General features: G+C 43.5%; 1 protein-coding gene across 2 annotated transcripts in view; it reads left to right on the forward strand.

The window, feature by feature from the left end:
* The first annotated feature begins 6,243 nt into the window (after positions 1-6,243).
* The window catches only part of LOC140205105 (oxysterol-binding protein-related protein 5-like), a 139,260-nt gene continuing 125,114 nt past the window's right edge, over positions 6,244-20,389 (forward strand). The window contains exon 1 of one of the 2 annotated variants that reach the window (XM_072272292.1): positions 6,244-6,732. In XM_072272292.1, coding sequence (XP_072128393.1) covers positions 6,712-6,732 — 21 coding nt within the window. In that variant the 5' untranslated portion in view covers positions 6,244-6,711. Of the gene's footprint in view, positions 6,733-7,128; positions 7,225-20,389 lie in introns of those variants that run through there. The other variant, XM_072272296.1, reaches the window with a different exon arrangement.

Genomic DNA, 20,389 nt, shown 5'->3' on the forward strand with positions numbered 1-20,389 from the left:
ACAAGAATGGAGAGGGGAGAGTTAAGCTCCTACCAATGGTGAAGGAGTGCCAGTTGGACACCTTTCTGATAGCTGAGGGATTTACATAGTTTTAAGAAATGTGTGTTGTGAAAGAGCTTGAAAATTATCCTTCTGTACAACTGCTGAATGATCATAAATGTCTATAATTTATTTCATAGGTTTTATTTATTCTGACACAAGTTATGGACAGGGTCAACATTTATTCCCAGTCCCTTTTTCACTTTGACTGTATATTAAATGTATGTCAGGCCTACTCCCACTGACACCTCCCAGTCTCCACCCAGCTGATCGGATTCACCTGCTGCTCATTTCAGACTCATCACCTGCAGCCTATTCAACCCTCGTTCTCATCCACAGTCCCAGCTAGTCCCAACCAGTTGCTCCTAATATTCATTTTCTGTGTCTAAAGTTTATTTTGGTGCCTGTTGTGTTTAGTTACTGTTCTCTCGTGTTTTCTGACCCCTTGTTATTTTGCAGTCTATTATTAAACTTATTGTTCACCACTGAATTGTCCCGGCTGCTCTGCTTCTGGGTCAAGCCCTCTCTACATTTCCTGACAATCGATTGCTAAGTACATTACTATTAAGTAGGAATTTCCAAGATTTTAACATAATGGTAATGAATTGTTGGAAATACATTTGCAAGTAGGAAGGTGGCAGAGGTGGATGCCAATTGGGATTTGGCACCATTTCCATGTACATCTACACCTTGGCCTTCTTGGCTGTAGACTTGTAATTTGATCAATGCTGCTAAAGAAGTCATGATGAGTTACTGCACCTTGGTGTTGGTATACCCTGCTTGCTGAGTCTACTTTTAACCTAGTAGCTGCAGTCCTAAATTAGCAGAGTCCCCATTGCCAGCTTAAACTCAGTGCAGTTTGGTTTCCTATACATGATTTGAGCAGTGCTCATCCCAGTTAGTGGCAAATAGTGTTCCTTTTTTTTATGTCCTGCCAATTGCATAAAGGTTTGGAGAACCAGGAAGATTGGAGAGCCATACCTGACTTGCTCCTGTTCTCTGACTTGCATTTAACTGGTCCAGTTTGGTTGTAGTGACACCCAGGATATCAGTAGTGTAGAAACCTACCATAGTAATGACGTCAAATACTGAGGGAAGATAATTAGACACCCTCTGGTTTTATGATGGTCAAACCTAGCACTTGTGTAGCATAGATGCTACTTTGTCACTTATTAGCCCATGCCTAACTGGAACTGAATTTAGCCCTTTTCTGCAAGTACAGAATATGACAGCCCTAATGGAACCCAAAGAGAGCATCAGTGGGCAGGTCATTAGTGAATATTTGGTACTTGAGAACTCTGTTGTGGACAATTTCCAACACTTTATTGATTGAGATTAAATTACAGAGCAGATTTGATGGGCTAAATGGCCTAATTCTGCTCCTGGGTCTTTTGGTCTAATGGGACTAGACTTGTGGGGCTTTTATAAGTAACACATTTCCAGGCAGTCTTCAATGTCATAGGTTAGATGCTAGTGGTATAACTTCACTAGAATGGTTTGGATACAGACAGTTTTATACCCAAAAATTCATATCTGTTCTGTATTCACTACTTGACATGACATGATTTAATCAAACTGATAGGGCTTGGATTCTCCGTTGAGAAGTTTCCTCAGTGCATTGGGTCTTCCGCTGAAGATATTTTCCATGTCTCTTACTCATTTAACTTGCCTTTGCTCAAGATGGGATACTCACAAAGTCATTCCTTCATGGTTATTGAAGTAACAGAGGTGTATTGAATAAACAATTGCTTTCTTCTGCCCATTACGTCACTGGCATTTGGGGCAGCAATGGAGGTTCTCCATCTCTGACAATGTTCTGGGCTTTCTTCATTGCGTCTGTAGCTCAGTTTTCATCACTGTCAGTCATGCAAGTCCTGGCTGGAGACTCAGGAATACCATTGTGCACAGATGTAGAAGGATTCGTCATTGCTGTTTCTGTTCAATTTTACCAGTCAAGGTTGTTAGCCCTGAGCTGAACCCCCCCGAACCTGGAGGACCAGTGTACAACTCTTAGTCTGGTCTCTACCCTTTGATCTGCTGGGCATGGGTGGCCCTACCATGAGCCAAACCATAAGGCCGTGACTCCAGCCAACAAAGCTCTCCAGGTCATTAAGCCCCCAAATCACAGCAAGGTTGCAGTCCTCTTGGAGGAAAACAATTGATAGCAAGTAAATTCAAACCAAACCTTAGTTTAGTTTACAGACCGGTACTTCGCAAACCCATAAGTGACTGATCTACTAAGAAATTTTAAAAAGAGAAAATTAGAAAAGTTCGACTCTAGAGACAGGACAAACAGAACAGCCAATAATGATGAAGCTGGTATTGTGCAGATCAAAGCAACACAACCTTAAAGATGTGAGAACATAAGTGTAGGAAGATAAAAGAAAGAATAGACTATCCAATAAGATTATGACAGACTTCTATCTTTTCCATGTCAAGTCTTGAGTCTATTAGTTTCTAATGACCTCAATCAATGAACAGGCATCTACAGCCCTTTGGGGAGGAGAGTGCCAAGGTTTCAGTTGTTTCAGTAATTGTTCTGAGGTAAATATCTCCTCAATTCAGTTCCAAATAATCACGTTTCTTTTAGATTGACCATAGATCTTAACTCTCCAGCTAGAAGAGAAATGGTCCCCCAGCGTCTCTTCTGCCAACCTCTTTTGCAATCATCCAATCTCCCATACTGTCTTAATGAGCCTAAAATTAATCAATGGTTCATTTCCCTCAATATTGCTTTTTCAGTCACCCATTCATCCCAGGAATTTATCTACCAACTCTACCACGAATTAGCTCCAAAGCAAGTATATCTTTCCTTAGTTATGAAGGCATACTGTAGTTGGTGCTGAGTCAGTTTGCCTCAATGCACTGTCATGAACCAGGGGTCACAGTCTCAAAGTAAGGCACTCATCATTCAAGACTCAAATGAGAAGGAATTTCTTCACATAAGGAGTTGTGAATCTTTTGAATTCGATACCCAATATAAACCTCCCCCCACCGCCCCCCCCCCACCCACACACACACACACACACACACACACACACAAAGGGGCTGTGTACCTTCTTTCTTCACCATCTGAATGGAGCTACAACAGTTTGCTTTTCTGATCACAACAAAAAGGACACTGGGATTTCTAATAATTAGCTGCAGCAAATCCAGAATGGAGGGCAAAAAAAATCCCCCAAACCCTCTGATTTTTATTTCTGTTCAGCAATATTTTATGAGAAAGGTTCGAGAATAAAATACTGATACTTAAAAAAATACATTACCTGTGCTCCTGTATAAGAATGATTTTGTAACTAAAGGGTGACAAAAAGGTAGGGATATACAGATGATAAAATAAATGATTTTCATCATTCTGGTGAAATCCTCCTGACAGGTAATCTGGGAATGACTCCCATGCACAGCTTAAGTATTTGCTTTAAAGGTCCAACTCCAAGTTTGACCGGAATTATTATTTACTGTTTGCATCTGGATACTTCCTTGTGAATTGTTTTCTGCATTCTTGTGCTGCCACATTGTGGTGTATACCTGTTTAATATAGCCTTCTGCCACAATATAAAACACAGAGAGATATATGGTGTTGATTCAGGGAGATGGGGCCCTCTCCTCTGAGGCAAATTGGACCAAAAGCCATTCTACTTTTTTTCTCCTCAAGTAGTGCAAATATAATTTAACTCAAAAAAAATTGAACAAGTTCCTGGCACATTCATTCAATGGTTCATCCATTGGCAATTGCATTAGTAACCTTGCTAGCTGAGTCACAACAGAGACAAAGGCAACACCAGAAGCTGCCACACTAGTGTCACTTAGCTCCGCATGATGAAGCCTTGCTTTAAATAAGGATTTGAACAGTGCTGACATGTTCAGAGTAGTTTATAACATCAAACAATAAAATAATACAAAATTCATAGCATTTACATCTGAAATTTAGTGTCCCATTGCTTTTCCTGTTTCACAATCATATAGTTGGGTTTCAATGTCTTAGTTTTCCAGCTGCAGTCTGATTCCTGCAGAGGTTCTTACTGACACATACATATCGACTGGGGTGCCTCGATGATCCAAAGGAAGCGGAGAAGGCCCAGCTTCAGCCTGTGACCCTGGTCAGTCAAGAAGCAGTCCAGGACAGCAGCTGCACGTCAGCGTCCTAAACCTGCTGATTTGTAAGGGGATTGGGAAAACAATGATCCAATGATCTGCTGGCACATAAAGCATTCCAACATTGTTTCAATCTCCCAAGCCAGAGATGAGGCAACTCATAGATCCTTTGAATTTGGCGTCCAGTCCCAGCACTATCCGCTCAGGGATATGAAATGGGACGGTGGGGATGTGGAAGATAGGTGAATCCCCATGAGCCATATTCCCCACCCGAAGCTGCTGATGTACGGAACAGCTAACTACCCATGGGCAGCACGCCTCATTTCCCAGAGAACTGCGAAGTGCTCATATGTTACAGAGTTCTGCTCAGTGAGCATAGCCTCCACTCACATGCCACATTCCTGCTCAGTGAGGATAGTGGGGGTCTCCATGGGGACACCTCACTGTTCCTTGCAAGCTTCATTTCATTTCTAATATGTCCTTACAACACAGAGAGGCCATTCAGCTCTTTGAGCAAATGCTAGATCTCAAAACAAATCGCCTTGCCCTGTAACCTCTCACACCAGCCCATCAACTCCATCCTGATTGCCCTGCCACGATCTGCACCAGGAAGGTAACTTACAGTGGCCAGTTAACCTACCGACCTGCATGGTCCCGGGACACGTGAGGAAATGGGAGGAGCCAAAACCCTCATGGTGACTGAATGGGCAGCATCTGTGCCTCCACCACAGCAGTCACCTGAACCAGTAGGTGTCAATGACAGGACTGCCACCTATCACTGGTAGAGATGTGCTGTGTTTCCCTGGCTACACACACCCTCCTGTGAGAATAGAATACCTTCACTCTACTGCATTTGGCCTGACAGATTGCAAAGTCTTGGCAATATAAGTATCCCAGTTCTAGTCTTCATTTGTGTCATCGGTGGATACACAGACCTACTGCAGTGAGACCCAGCAGTTGATTCCCTCTCCCTCATGTAAGACGGCAGCTCACCAGGGCCTGGTATATCTCCCTTGGACATAGGACTTTTTAACCTGATCATCCTTCATAGTGCCAGTGTCAGACATGGTGCTGGCAAGATGGTTCAAGGTCCTATTCTTCTTCGTCTACGTGCACCTCTTCTCTGACCATTTTTTCCTCAGCAGTCCCTCAGGATTGAGGAGGACTTGCTTCCACTGTGAACATTTTGCCTGCACAAAAAGTGAAAAAAGTATTGTGGGAATGTTGCAGCCTTGTTTGACAATGTTCTCGCTGAGAGTGGGTCTGTTCCTGACCCACTGGTTAATATCATAGCCTGGCATGCTGTTGTGGAGCGAGTGAAAGATGAAAGCAAATATCTGTTGGCAACTTAATTTGAGAAGGACATTCTAAAGTTATTTCCAGTTGATGGAATGAAAGACCTTGATAATGTTCTAAAATAGTCGTGACTTTGGAACATTTATCTTCAGCCTCCACAGATGGTGCTTGACCCACAAAATTCATCCAACATTTTGGATTTAATTCTTGATTCGGGCATCTGCAGGCTCTTGTGCAGGAGAGAGCACCTGCTGATGCTACCATCATTTTTGTTGGAGCTGTCCCGCAGAGAACATTTTTTTTATTATTTGTGACTCTGGATGCACATAATCCCCACGATTTGGGGAGCAGCTCTTCCTCCACTGGGAAGAGGAGGTTGGCGAGGAACCCGGCAAAAACTTCCCCGCGTTAAACGGCATGGGCGTCCCTCCGAATTTACCACTGTTGGATTTGTTCTCCTTTTGAGAAGATGGTTATGATTATAGATTCTTGGGTACAGCCTCCTCAACCCAGATGTGCGTTACCAAGCTGTGGATTTGTAATCAAAGATCCTCACTGCCGCGTTTGGAATTGTAATAATACCTCAGTAAAATGAAAGCGTACTTCCCACCCTCTGGATTAGTTGCAATATTATTTTGCTTTTCACTCAATTTGTTAATTTTCATTTATATGCCCTGACTTACACAACCGACATGTGTGATTGACTATAAATAACAGCTGCGTGCTTCCTCACAGCGCTAACCCAATCCGTGAAGTTAAAATCCTCACCACGTTTTGCCAATTCGTTTCGATTGCTCACAGTTCTGGCTGTCCTGTGGTATTTCCTGCCACAGGCTCGCAGACAGCTGTAAGGCTGCGAGATGCTAATACTTGTGGGAAGCTTGTGCTCTTAATCTCTTCCAAACAAACTATTTCCCCAGCGACCTGTACCCCAGTTTTCGGCGTTTTTCTTTCGCTCCGTCTGTCCAGCGACAGAGAGACGAGAGGACGTTCCGACAGCGACAGGGAAGGAGGAAAGGATATAGTGGAGAGTGAGGGGGAGGGGTTTTCTAACCACCCTGTCCGAGGAGGCTGAGACATTCCCCCAGCAGCAGCTGAAGTGAGCTCCCGTTCTCCTCCCCCCCACCCACCCCGACCCCATTGACTTTTGACCGACAACATGACTGTCGAATCATCCGTGAAACGGATCTCTTGGGACTTCCCGGTATCCGAGGGTCATCTTAAAAGAACTGGGATTTAAAGCAGTTTGCGGCCGGCTGCAGCGCTGCATGTTGAAGTGAGATGCCTTCCATGTTGCAAGAGGTAAGCTGTGTCTGGTCACGTAGGGACGGGGAAACACCTATTCTCATTCCTTTCTGTGTAGTCAGCATCTTCCAAGGTGCTGGGGATATGCATAGCTATTTCTCGCTCGTCCTAAAAAGCATGCCTTGGAAAGTGATGCTGGGCTGGATGTAGATTTCTGTTCCCCTTTCTCCAGGCAAGCCGTTTATCTAGTGCTCTGAACTTGAGTGTCCGGAAGATATGTACATATACATCTGTGTTGTCAACAAAGAGCACCAGCCAGCTCCACGATCAACGGCGGGGTTGTGAAAAGATTCCCCACTGTTACGGACAGCAGTTAGAAACAATGGTTCATTCATGGTCAGGCTCCGTTGGCGTGTAACCCTGCTCCGTTGAACTTCTGCCGAGCGAGTGCCTGCACGCACACTGCAGTCCTCAGCAGCAGAAGTTGGCACTCGTCGGATTCGCCCAGCCCAAGTCACTGGCAGGCAGACATCAGCAACTGGATGTCAGGTTTGACTTTTGTAATGGTGCAGGGCTGGTGGCGTTGGGCCAGCGTCCCGTGATGTTTCCACAGTGGGCGTCGTGTTTCGGGGTGCAGTCTGCTGATCCTCCCATTCACGTTCAGATTTCAGCCCGGGAGTCCGGGACTGTCCAGTGTGAACGGGCTGAATAATCACTGGGCGAGACGAGTCGAATTGTCCTCTTGTTAACCGTGATAACCGGTCGCACGACATTGTTTTTAAAAAAAAGCATTGGCAAATTACTTGAATCGAAATGATATTTTGGTTTTGATATACAATTTTGTGGAGCCAGCGTTGAGCAATGGTGTTGGGTGGGTGAGGCGGTCAGTGCTTAGAAACGGTTGGTAGCCGGTTCGCGGAGCCAATTTCTCCCGGGCTTGTTATTCCGATACAGTACTAAGTGACTATGCGAAGAGCTGAAGATACGGGTTCCCCTGGTTGCTCATCTCCCTCCCCTCTACCCCGCCAAGGGGTCTTTGCGGAGCCAGGATGGAGTGAGTGCGGTTCTTGCAGATTCAGGGCTGGGTGACGTGAATGGGTTATTGGGAACTGGGATGGTGCTGCCGATAGTGACATACCACCGTCCATAAACTGTGTCCGGAGCGACATCCACCTGTTACATAGAACATAGATCAGTACAGTACAGGAACCGACCCTTCGGCCCACAATGTTGTACCCAGCCAAATAAATCAGTAATCAAACAGCAAACTAAACTAATCTCTTCTGCCTACATAACGTCCATGTTCCTCCATTTCACTATTTCACTCACATTCATGTGCCTCCAAACGTCTGTTAAAAGTCCCTAATGTATCTGCCTCTAACACCGCTCCCCCCGCCCCCTCCCCAACCCTGGCAGTGTATTTCAGGTACCCACTACTCTGCATAAAATACTTGCCTCTCACATCTCCTTTAAAATTACCCCCTCTTATCTCGAATCCATGCCCTGTGTATTAGACATTTCAACCATGGGGAGAAAGGTACTGACTGTCTACTCTGTTGATACCTCTCATAACCTTACAAACCCCTGTCATATCTTTCCTCAGCTTCTGCTGCTCCAGAGAAAACAACCCAAGTTTGTCCAGCATCTTGTTATAGCACAAGCTCTCTAATCCTGGCAGCATCCTGGAAGACCTCTGCACCCTCTCCAAAACCTCAATGTCCTTCCTGTAATGCAGGACCACTGTATGCAATACTGCAGATGTGGCCTAACTAGAGTTTTATAAAGCAGCAATATAAAGCAGAACTCAGTGCCTTGATCCATAAAGGCAAGCATGCCATATGCCTTCTTAACCATCCTATCAACCCCTGCAGCCACTTTCAGGGAGCTGTGAGTCTGGACCTCAATATCCCTCTACTCATCAACACTGTAAAGAGTCTTGCCCTTAACGGTGTACTGTCTCTCTTCATTTGATCTACCATGGTGCAACACTTCATATTTCGCCATGTTAAACTCTATCTGCCATTTCTCTGCCAATATCTGTAACCGAGTTATATGCCACTATATTCTTTGCCAGTCATCTACACCATCCACAACACTGCCAATCTTTGTATCATCTGCAAACATATTAATCCATCCATCTACATTTTCATCCAAGTCATTATATGCATCACAAACAGCAGTGGTCTGAGTACAGATCCTTGCTGAACACCACTAATCACAGACCTCTGGCTAGAGTAAATCCCTTCAACCACCACGCTCGGTCCTATGGGCAAACCAGTTCTGATTCCAAATGGCCACTTCACCATTGATCCTGTGCATCATAATCTTGTGGATGAGCCTCCGTGAAGGCCCTTGCAAAAGCCTTACTAAAATCCATGTAGACAACATCCACAGCCCTGCTTCATCAATCACCCTCATCACTTCATCAAAAAAAAAAACTCAATAAAGTTAGTAAGCCATCACTTGCCCTATTGAAAGCCATGCTGGCTCACCCTAATTAGGCCGTGGTTTTCTGAATGTTCGTAATCCTATCCCTAAGAATTCTCTCCAGTAACTTCCCTGCCACTGATGTGAGACCTGCCAGTCTATAGTTTCCAGGGTTATCCCTGGTTCCTTCTTGACCAATAGAAATTGCCAGTCCTCTGAGATCTTGCCTGTGACTAGAGAGGACACAAACATATTGGTTAAGGCCCCAGCTATCTCTTCACTTGTCGCTCTCAATAACCTGGGGTATATCCCATCAGGTTCAGCGGACTAATCCACCTCAATGCTCTTTCAGAGACCCCACACTACCTCCTCCTTTCCTTCAAAATGCACTGATCTCCCTATCCTCCATGACCCTCTCCTTGGTAATGACTGATGTATTGTAGTCATTAAGGACTGTACTCACATCCTCCACATCCAGCTGAATATTCTCCTCTTTATTCTTGAGTGGTCCTACCCTCTCCCTAGTTATCCTCTTGCTCCTGATGACTCACCAAGGACTCTTCAAGGCCCCTCCCTGGCTTTCCTAATTCCCTTCTTGTAGTGAGCATTCCCCCTCTCGAGGTTTCAGATCCACAATGGGCAGGTTACTGTAGGTGCGGAGGTATTCAGCCTGGTAAGTAACAGGATGAGATTTGTTTCGAAGCTTTGGTCACTGTGACACATCAACCATTGTGGTATTTACTAGTTTGATATTGCCAAAGTCTGAACTAAAAATATAGGGGATGCTAATTCAAATAGTGCTATTAATAATTTCAAAACTTAAAACTTTGAGCTTCCACTCTACGGGTAGCAGTGCTTTGCAGATAACTGAAGTACTTTTGAAGCTTTTATGGTGAAATGGAGCAGATGAGATGGCCAGCAAATTTTTGTCAACAGCAGTTGGCTGAACAGTGTGTTGAAGTGATGTTGATAAACATTGGCCAGGTTTCCAGAGCTAGCTGCAAAGGCAAAATGTGCAGAACTTGGAGAGCCTGAAATAAAAACAGCAAGGTTTAGAAATATTAAGTTAGCTGGCGTCTGTGGGGGGAATAATGGCTCATGTTTCGAATCACTGACCTTTCTTTGGATGCTGCTTGAATATCTCCAGCATTCTTACCAGCAATAACTTTCTTGCTCTTCTGTTTAAAAAAAAAAAAAACCAACAAATTTTGGGGTGAAAATTTTTACACCCACCTGTGAAAGTCGATGACTTTGGTATAATGACTTCTCCAGAAGGCAGCTCCTCTGGCTGTGCTGTTGTCCTCAGTACTGCAGTAAAATGTTGGATCTGAAATTTAATCCACATCTTTATGACTGGGAGGTTATGGGCTATGGCTGATACAGTTCTGATGTTTAGGTATTAAAGGAATCGCCCTCTTGTTGGATCCTACATTGAATATTGTCAGTGTTAAAACTGGGGACTGAGTTTCCACATCAGATTGGTTTTTCCTCAGATTATTATGATTATGAGGACACGCAGTCCCCTTTTATTGTCATTTAGTAATGCATGTATTAAGAAATGATAAAAATGTTTTTCCAGAATAATATCATGAAAACACATGACAAACCGACTTAAAAACTAACAAAAACTACATAATTATAACATATAGTTACAACAGTGCAAAGCAATACTGTAATTTGATAGAACAGACCATGGTACAGTAAAAGTCTCAAAGTCTCTCAAAAGTCCCATCATCTCACGCAGATGGTAAACCTCCAGCAACGCCAACTTGCCAATGAGGCATCCCGGAAGCATCCGACCACAGTCCGACTCCGAATCCGCCCGAAAACTCCGAGCCTCCAACCACCTCTTTGACACTGAGCACCGAGCACCGTCTCTGCCGAGTGCTTTGACCCCAGCAACAGGTGATAGGCAAAGCTAAGGATTTGGGGCCTTCGTCTCCGGAGATTCTCGATCGCACAGTAGCAGTGGCAGCGAAGCAGGCATTTCAGAAGTTACTCCAGATGTTCCTCTGCATTTCTCACAGCTGTCCCCATCAAATCCGGATTGTGCACGGCCCCCTAGTTACACATATCGATATTCATTCGGAACGGTCGCGCGCGCTGTGTCGCGCCGCCATCTTCTCCTCCCTCCTTTGATGACATATGAAGTAAAAGGAGTAAATTAATATTTATTCATTTTAGGAAAGGGAACCCACCACAGGGTTTTGGTGGTGGTGAAACACTTCAACTACTGAGCTTTTAACAGAATAGCTAGGCAGTCTCCCTGGACACCCAAGTTCAAATTCCATTAGACAGCTGCAGAATTAAACAGTGCTTGTAGTTAGTAGTTATGATTGTCTTTAAATTCCCATCTGGTTCGCTGATATAATTCGGAAGAGGAAATCTACCAAACCAACCCAGTCTGGTGTAAGCATTATAGAATGGGCTAAAATTATGAGTCCATGGCCGGATCAGCCATGATCTTATTGAATGGCAGAGCAGGCTTGACGAGCCAGATGACCGACTCCGGCTCCTATTTCTTGTGTTCTTATGTAAAATTTTAAGCTGTTCGCTAAATTGTGTGGGTGGATAACCTCATCCCAGCCCCTGGAGTGATGTTGTTTATTATATCCAAATGTCTGTGGTTCAATCAACCAGTGAAATTGTGTCTGCACGTAGCACATGTCTAAGAGGAGTGGTATGGCTATTTTGTGTTTGGAAGCAAACTACTTTTCAGTTTAGCCTCTCACTGCCAGAGGTGGGAAGGGCTTTAATCCAATACATTATGAGAAACTATGTCCAACATTTTTTTTTGTGTAAGGTCACATTCTGATCATGAGCTAATCAGAAACAAATTGCTAGGACATCTTTCTACCCACTTCTCCCAAATATTGTTCTTTTTGTTCAGTGTGCAGAGTCCCCTGTAATATTTGCACAAAATGATTATAATTCACAAGCAAGTCCTTAAAATTAGCTAAAATCAGAAGAGAAACCTGACTCTGAAGGACAGTTGATAGTTGTCAGTGGGGTTCTGACATTTAAGATCTGTGTTTACTAAAATTTTTGTTTTGTTTGGGAGTTAAAGGAACCAAAGTACACTAAAACCTTGAGGGTGAGGAAATACTAAAGCTGAAAGTGACATTTTTGTTCCCTTCCAACCATCCAGCCTAAAAGTATTTAAAATTTAATTTGCAGCTTTGTAACTCATAGCATATTTTATTATTTTTCATTGCTAATGGATCGACCTGAATTTCCTGTGGTGGTGTCCTTTCTCGGGCTTATTCTGGCTGGTGGTCTCTGGCCAGTGGAGTTCTACTGGATTCGTAGTGAGACCTTTGCAATATATACCTTCTGTACTTAACAAAGTTGCCACTGAGTGTATATTCATGGTCTTATGCTGCTGCAGCCCATCCACTTCAAGGTTAGAAGTACCATGCTTTCAGAGATGATCTTTTGCACACCACTACTTAACACTTGGTTACTTGAGTTACTGTCAACTTGAACCATTCTGGCCATTCTACTCTGACCTCTCTCATTAACAAGGCGCTTTCTCCCACAGAACTGCTGCTCACCGGATGTTTCTTTTTTGTTTCTTGAACCACTCTCTGTAAGCTCTAGAGACTGTTGTACATGAAAATCCCAGGAGATCAGTTTCTGAGATACTGAAACCACCGCACCTGACACCAACAGTCATTCCACGGTCAAAGTCATTTAGATCATATTCCTTCCCCATTGTGATGTTTGTTCTGAACAACAGGTGAACTTCTTGACCGTGTCTGTGTGCTTTTATCAACTGAGTTGCTGCCACATGAAAAGATTAGATGTATTAATGTGCAGTTATGCAGGTATATCTAATAAAGTAGCGCGTGTGTGTGTGTATTATAGAGATATGTATGTGTGCATCTACTGGGATGCTGACTGGATTAGAGGGAAAGTTCTATAGGAGATGTTGGTCAAACTTGGGTTGTTTTTCTCTGGAGCAGAGAGGATGAAGGGAGATCCGATAGAAATTTATGAGAGGTATAGAGTAGACTGTATCTTTATCCCAGGGTTGAAATGTCTAATACCAGAGGACATGCATTTGAGAGGGGGTTAAGTTAAGAAAATGTGTAGGGCAAGTCTTTTTATTTCACACAGAAAGTGGTGAGGGCCTGGGATGCGTTGCCTGAAGTGTTGGAAGGCAAATATGATAGAGGTGTCTGAGGTTCTTGGATGGACAGAGGAATGGGCAGGAAGTAGGAGGATATGGACATTGTGCAGGCAGAAGGGATTAATTTATTTAGGCATTTGTTTACTAAGGTTAATTAGTTTAGCACAACACTATGGGCCAAAGGGCCTGTTCCTGTGCTGTATGGTTCTATGTATCAGACTTCCTTGGCAGTTTTTTCCAGATGCCACGTTATCTGGTGATCAAACTTTATACGCATTGATAAAGGGTCTCGGCCCGAAGCATCGGCTGTATTCTTTTCCATAGGTGCTGCCTGGCCTGCTGAGTTCCTCCAGCATTTTGTGAGTGTTGCATAAACAGACAATGACTGACAAAGTTTTTAGTGCTATTCCAAACCTATGCAAACTTCTGAGAAAGTAGAGGCATTGTTGTTCCTTCTTTGTGATGACTTATGTGCTTGTCTCAGGACAGATTGTCTGACATGTTGATGCCAAGGAACTTAAAACTACAGACCTTCTCCACGCAACACACATCAAAGTTGCTGGTGAACACAGCAGGCCAGGCAGCATCTGTAAGAAGAGGTGCAGTCGACGTTTCAGGCCGAGACCCTTCGTCAGGACTAACTCCACCTCTTCTTCTCCTTCTCCTTCTCCACCTCTGTTCCCCGACTGACGACTGGCTCATGGACCTCTGGCTTCTTACTCTTGTAGTCAACAACTAGCTCCATGATTTTGCTGACTTAGAGTGAGAGGTGGCTGTTCAGTCAGATTTTCAGTCTCCCTTATATATGCTGTTTAGTCACCACCTTTGATCCGGCCAACAGCAATAGTGTCACCAAAAGTGAGTAGAGCAGAGGGCTGGGCGCACAGCCATGCCTAAAGAGTGACCTGGATCTGCTCCAATTTGCCTACTAACACAACTGATCAACAGCAGATGCCATTTCATTGGATCCAGGTCACTCTTCAGGCAGGGCTGTGTGCTTAGGGTCAGCGGCTTTAAATTCCTTTCTGTCAACCTATCAGAGGAAATGTCCTGTGACCAGCATGTAACTGTCATCTTAAAAAAAATAATACGGCAATGCCTCTACTTCCTTAGAAGTTTGTGTAGATTAAGCATGCCACAAAATTTTTTGAGAGAGTTCTGTAATGCAAAGTGACAGGTGTCCTAACTGGTTGCATTGCAGCCTAGCATGGGAGCACCAGTGCTCAGGAATGGGAACACCAGTGTTCATTAGGGATTTTTAGGGATGTTTAGATAGGCACGTGAGTGTGAGGGAATGGAAAGCTATGGGCATTGTGTGGGAAGAAGGGATTCGTTGAGTTGGCCATTTGATTACTAATTTAATTTGTCTGGCACAACATTGTGGATCGAAGGGCCTGTCTCTGCTGTATTGTCCCAAGAGCAATGAGTTAAATTCTGGGCTGAGAAAAGCAGATAATCCATGCCAGATATTCACTTTGTGTGTAGAAAAGCATTCCATGCAGTGTTTGGGACAAGGCAAAGTCATTACAGATGACAAATAGATGGATTTTATTCAAAGTTGACCTTTACTTGTGATTAAGGAAATAATTTAAATCATATTTTGAATTTTATTTTGCTAGTCAGGTAGATGACCTCAAGTGTGCCTCCTCTTCAAGCACTGGTACATTTTCAGGAGGATGCCATTACATTTTCTATATAATAACAGTTTAATGGATACTATAAAGAAATAAGAAGAGTACATGGTGGATGGAGAAGGCATTATATGTTTTGGTGATGGTTTTTGTCAAGTGCTATAATGCTTTGATGCATGATTTGATTAAACATGCAGGAAAGGGTGAGTAATAGAGCAATTTTTAACTTGTATATCAATTGAGTTAATTATCTTTAAGATTGTGAATAGATTGAAAGTTTTCAAGATAGAAATTTTTCCTCCAGAAAGGTCATAGTTGGGAGTTTAACATCAAAGGATATATTTTGTATCAAAAAGACAGGCAGGAATGTGTAGGCGGTGGTGTGGCTCTGTTGGTAAGAGATGGAATTACATCTTAAGAAAGTGGTGACATGGGGTCAGAGAATGTCAAATCTTTCTGTGTGGATTAAAAAAAACTGCAAGGGTGAAAAAACCATTGTGAGAATCATATATAGGCGTCCAAGTTGTAGTCAAGATGTGAGGTTGAGATTGCGAATATAGCTGGAAAATGCATGAAATAAGGGTAATGTCACAATTGTAATGGGGGACTTCAGTATGCAAGGGGATGAGGAAAATCAGGTTGGTGTCAAATCGCAAGAGATGGCTTTTTAGAGCAGCTTGTGCTTGAACCTACTCAGGGAAAGGCTATCTTAGGTTAGGTGTTGTGAAATAACCGAGATCTTTTAGGGAACTTAATGTAAATGAACCCTTAGGAGGCAGTGATCATAATATGATTGAATTTGTACTGCAATTTCAGAGGGAGAAGCACAAGTCAGATGTATCAGTATTGCAATGGAATAAAGGGAGTTACAGAGGCATGAGAGAGGAGCTTGCCTAGGTAGATTGGAGGGTGTTACTGGCGGGGATGACGACAGAACAGAGGAGGATGAAGTTTCTAGGAATAGTTCACAAGGCGCAGGATAGATATGTCCCACAGAAGAAGTAATTCTTAAGTGGCAGGGCTACGCAATCATGGCTGACAAGGGAAGTTAATGACTGCATAAAAGCCAAGGAAAGGACATATAAGGCAACAAAAGTGAGTGGGAAGTTGAATGATTGGGAAGATTTTAAAATCCAACAAAAGATAACTAAAAAAGCTTTAAGAAGGGAAATGATGAAATATGAGGGCAAACTAGCCGATAATACAAAGGAAGATACTAAAAGTTTTTTCAGTTATATGAAAAATAAAAGGGAGGTGAGAGTTGATATTGGACCACTGTAAAATGAAGCTGGTGAGGTAGTAATGGGGACATAAAAAATGTCAGAAGAACTTAATGGGTACTTTGGCTTCTGTCTTCACTGTGGAAGACACTAGTAGTGTGCTAGAAGTCCGTGAGTGTCAGGCAGCAGGAGTGAGTGCCATTGCTATTACAAAAGAAAACATGCTAGGCAAACTGAAAAATCTTAGGGTGGATAAGTCACCTGGACCAGGTGGACTACATCCCAGAGTTCTGAACGAGGTTACTGAAGAGATAACAGATGCATTGGTTCTGATATTTCAAGAATTACTTGATTCTGGAATAGTCCCAGAGGACTGGATAATTACAAATGTCACTCCACCCTTTGAGAAGGGAGGAAGACAAAAGAGAGGAAATTATAGGCCAGTTAGCCTAACTTCAGTGGTTGGAAAAGTGTTTGAGTCCATTATTAAGGACAAGATTTTGGGGTACTAAAATAATAAAATAAGTCAAAGTCAGCATGGTTTCTGTAAAGCGAAATCTTGCCTGACAAATCTTTTAGAATTCTTCGAGGAAGTAACAAGCAGGGTAGACAAAGGAGAGGCAGTGGATGTCATTTAGATTTTCAGAAGGCATTTGATAGAGTGCCTCACATGAGGCTGCTTAACAAGATAAAATTCTATGGTGTTACAGAAAAGATACTGGCATGGATAGAGGAATGGCTGACAGGCAGGAGGCTGTGAGTGGGAGTAAAGAGGGCCATTTCTGGTTGGCTGGGGGTGACTACTGGTGTTCCTCAGGGGTCAGTATTGGGACCACAGCTTTTCACATTGTTAGTCAATAATTTAGATAATGGAATTGATGGCTTTGTAGCAAACTTTGCAGATGATACAAAGATAGGCGGAGGGGCAGGTAGTGTTGAGGAAGCAATGTGATTGCAACAGGACTTAGACAAATTGGAAAAACGGGCAAAAAAGTGGTAGGTGGAATACAATGTTGGGAAATGTATGATAATGCATTTTGGTAAAAAGAGCAATAGTGCAGACTATTATCTAAATGGGGAGAAGGTTCAAACATCAGAGGTGCAAAGGGACTTAGGAGTCCTCCCAGAAGGTTAATTCACAGGTTAAGTCTGTGGTAAAAAGGCAAGTGCAATGTTGGGATTTATTTCAAGGGGAGTGGAATATAAAAGCAAGAAGATAATGCTGAAGCTTTATAAAACACCAGTCAGGCCGCACTTGGTGTACTGGCAACAGTTTTTGGCCCCATATCTCAGAAAAGACGCATTGTCATTGGAGAGAGTCCAGAGGAGGTTCACGAGGATGATTCCAGGAGTTAAGGGGTTAACATATGAGGAGCGTTTGGCAGCTTTGGGCCTGTACTCACTGGAATTTAGAATAATGCAGGGGGGGGATCTCATTGAAACCTACCGAATGTTGAAAGGACTAGACAATATGGTTGTGGAGAGGATGTTCCCTCTGGTGGGGGTATCCAGAACTAGAGGATACAGCTTCAAAACTGAGGGGCCATATTTAAAACAGAAGTAAGGAGAAATTTTTTTAGCCAAAAAGTGGTAAATCTGTGGAATGCTCTGCCACAGACTGCAGTGGAGGCCAAGTGGAAGTTGATAGGTTCCTGATTGGTTGGGGAATCAAGGGATATGGTGACAGGGCAGGTGTATTGGGTTGAATGGGATCTGGGTGCAATGGGCTGAATGGCCTAATTCTGCTCCTATGTCTTATGATCTAATGAACAAGGGCACATTTAATGAGATAGATCTAGATAAACATCTGTTCACATGTCAGTCTTTACCTGATATTTAAATTATTCATCATGCTTGTATTAAAGAGGAAGAAAAGCAAACAATGCCTGGTATTTGAGATTTCTATAAAGCTGACTTCCTTGTAATGAGACTGAGGCCATCCAATTAAATGGGAGGGGGCAGGTTGAGGGAATAATGAAAGAAACAGACTCTGTGAGTTTGGAAATAGGAGATTCGAAGATGCTGTAAATCTTGAGTGACGCACAAAATCCTGGAGGAACCCAGCAGTCAGGTGGCATTGTAATTGGTCTTGGCCCAAAATGTTGACTGTTCATTTCCCTCCATTGATGCCCTCTGACCTGCTGAGTTCTTCCACCATTTTGTGGGAGAATCTGAGTTTAACATGATACAGACGTAGGGTGTACTTCTACCAGATCCAAACTGGAGAAGCGATGTTCAGGATTGTGTTGAGAACCTCAGGGCCATGGTTTGGGAGTTCTCATGGACCAGGCATAAATGTCCAAATGAGCAGACCATTTCCCAATCTACCCACCTGTTCATTGAACCCATACAAGGGGTGATTGATAATTTCGGGGCTTAAGGTAGAAGGAGTCAATTTTAGAAAAATTATTTTTCAACATAGTCCCCTCCTATATTTACACATACACACTTAGTCCAGCGGTCGTGGAGCATACGGATCCCTTCTTTATAGAAGTTGGCGTCTTGGACGTCCAGAAATTGGTCCACAGCAGGGGTGATTGATAAGTTCGTGGCCTATGGTAGAAGGAGATGAGTTATTACCTTCAAACTTTCTGCATCATCACTCAAAAGTTGAACTGTATGTGCATTTAACAAATGCTGTATAACTCATCTCGGTCTACCTTGGGCCACAAACGTATCAATCACCCCTGCTGTGAACCACTCGCTGGAGGTCCACGATACCGACTTCTACAAAGAAGGGATCCGTATGCTCCACGACCACTGGACTAGATGTGTAAATGTAAGAGTGAACTATGTTGAAATATAAATGTGCTAGGTTTTGTAAAATTGACTCCTTCTACCTTAGGCCACGAACTTATCAATTCCCCCTCATACCTCTCACCTGTGGAAGCATCTGCAGTTCTCACTTCAGCTTCTTCAGTCTCATCAGAACTCCCAAGATTGGAGGGAAGTAAAGCTTAAGAACAGATAGCCCTCCACCCAGCTCTGATGGGTGGCTCACATTGTTAAACAGCTGTGGATGAAGGAGAAAGGGACAAAGTAAAACTAAAATAAAATGTGACAACTAGTTTGGATCCCGATGACTGGGAAAAGGAGCAACGTGACATTAAAAAAAATATAGGAGTGACAAAAAGAGAGAGTGAAAGAAAATATACAGGTTATATAAATACTAAATCAATATTGATAATACTATATATATAGTGGAACCGTATGAGCAATTTAGGCTTCTTGATAATCAAGAACAAAATTATAAACAGGAATAAATGGTGAAACTGTTGACTTATTTACTGGAGATGAAGTGGATACCCATGCTGACATTCCAGCTTTGAATGTAAACACGAGGAATTCTGCAGATGCTGGAAATTCAAGCAACGCACATCAAAGTTGCTGTTGAACGCAGCAGGCCAGGCAGCATCTCTAGGAAGAGGTACAGTCGACGTTTCGGGCTGAGACCCTTCGTCAGGACTAACTGAAGGAAGAGCTGGTAAGAGATTTGAGAGGGGGAGGGGGAGATCCAAAATGATAGGAGAAGACAGGAGGGGGAGGGATGGAGCCAAGAGCTGGACAGGTGATTGACAAAAGGGATATGAGAGGATCATGGGACAGGAGGCCCAGGGAGAAGGAAAAGGGGGAGGGGGGGAACCCAGAGGATGGGCAAGGGGTATAGTCAGAGGGACAGAGGGAGAAAAAGGAGAGAGAGAGAGAAAGAATGTGTGTATATAAATAAATAACGGATGGGGTACGAGGGGGAGGTGGGGCATTAGCGGAAGTTAGAGAAGTCAATGTTCATGCCATCAGGTTGGAGGCTACTCAGGTTGGAGGAACAACACCTTATATTCCGTCTGGGTAGCCTCCAACCTGATGGCATGAACATTGACTTCTCTAACTTCCGCTAATGCCCCACCTCCCCCTCATACCCCCTCCGTTATTTATTTATATACACACATTCTTTCTCTCTCCTTTTTCTCCCTCTGTCCCTCTGACTATACCCCTTGCCTATCCTCTGGGTTTTTCCCCCCCTCCCCCTTTTCCTTCTCCCTGGGCCTCCTGTCCCATGATCCTCTCATATCCCTTTTGCCAATCACCTGTCCAGCTCTTGGCTCCATCCCTCCTCCTATCATGTTGGATCTCCCCCTCCCTCTCCCACTTTCAAATCTCTTACTAGCTCTTCCTTTAGTCCTGACAAAGGGTCTCGGCCCAAAACGTCGACTGTACCTCTTCCTAGAGATGCTGCCTGGCCTGCTGCGTTCACCAGCAACTTTGATCTGTGTTTCCAGTTTTGAAGTAGTGTTTAGAATTCACCG

The sequence above is a fragment of the Mobula birostris genome, chromosome 11, assembly GCF_030028105.1.
Source record: "Mobula birostris isolate sMobBir1 chromosome 11, sMobBir1.hap1, whole genome shotgun sequence".
NCBI lineage: Eukaryota > Metazoa > Chordata > Chondrichthyes > Myliobatiformes > Myliobatidae > Mobula > Mobula birostris.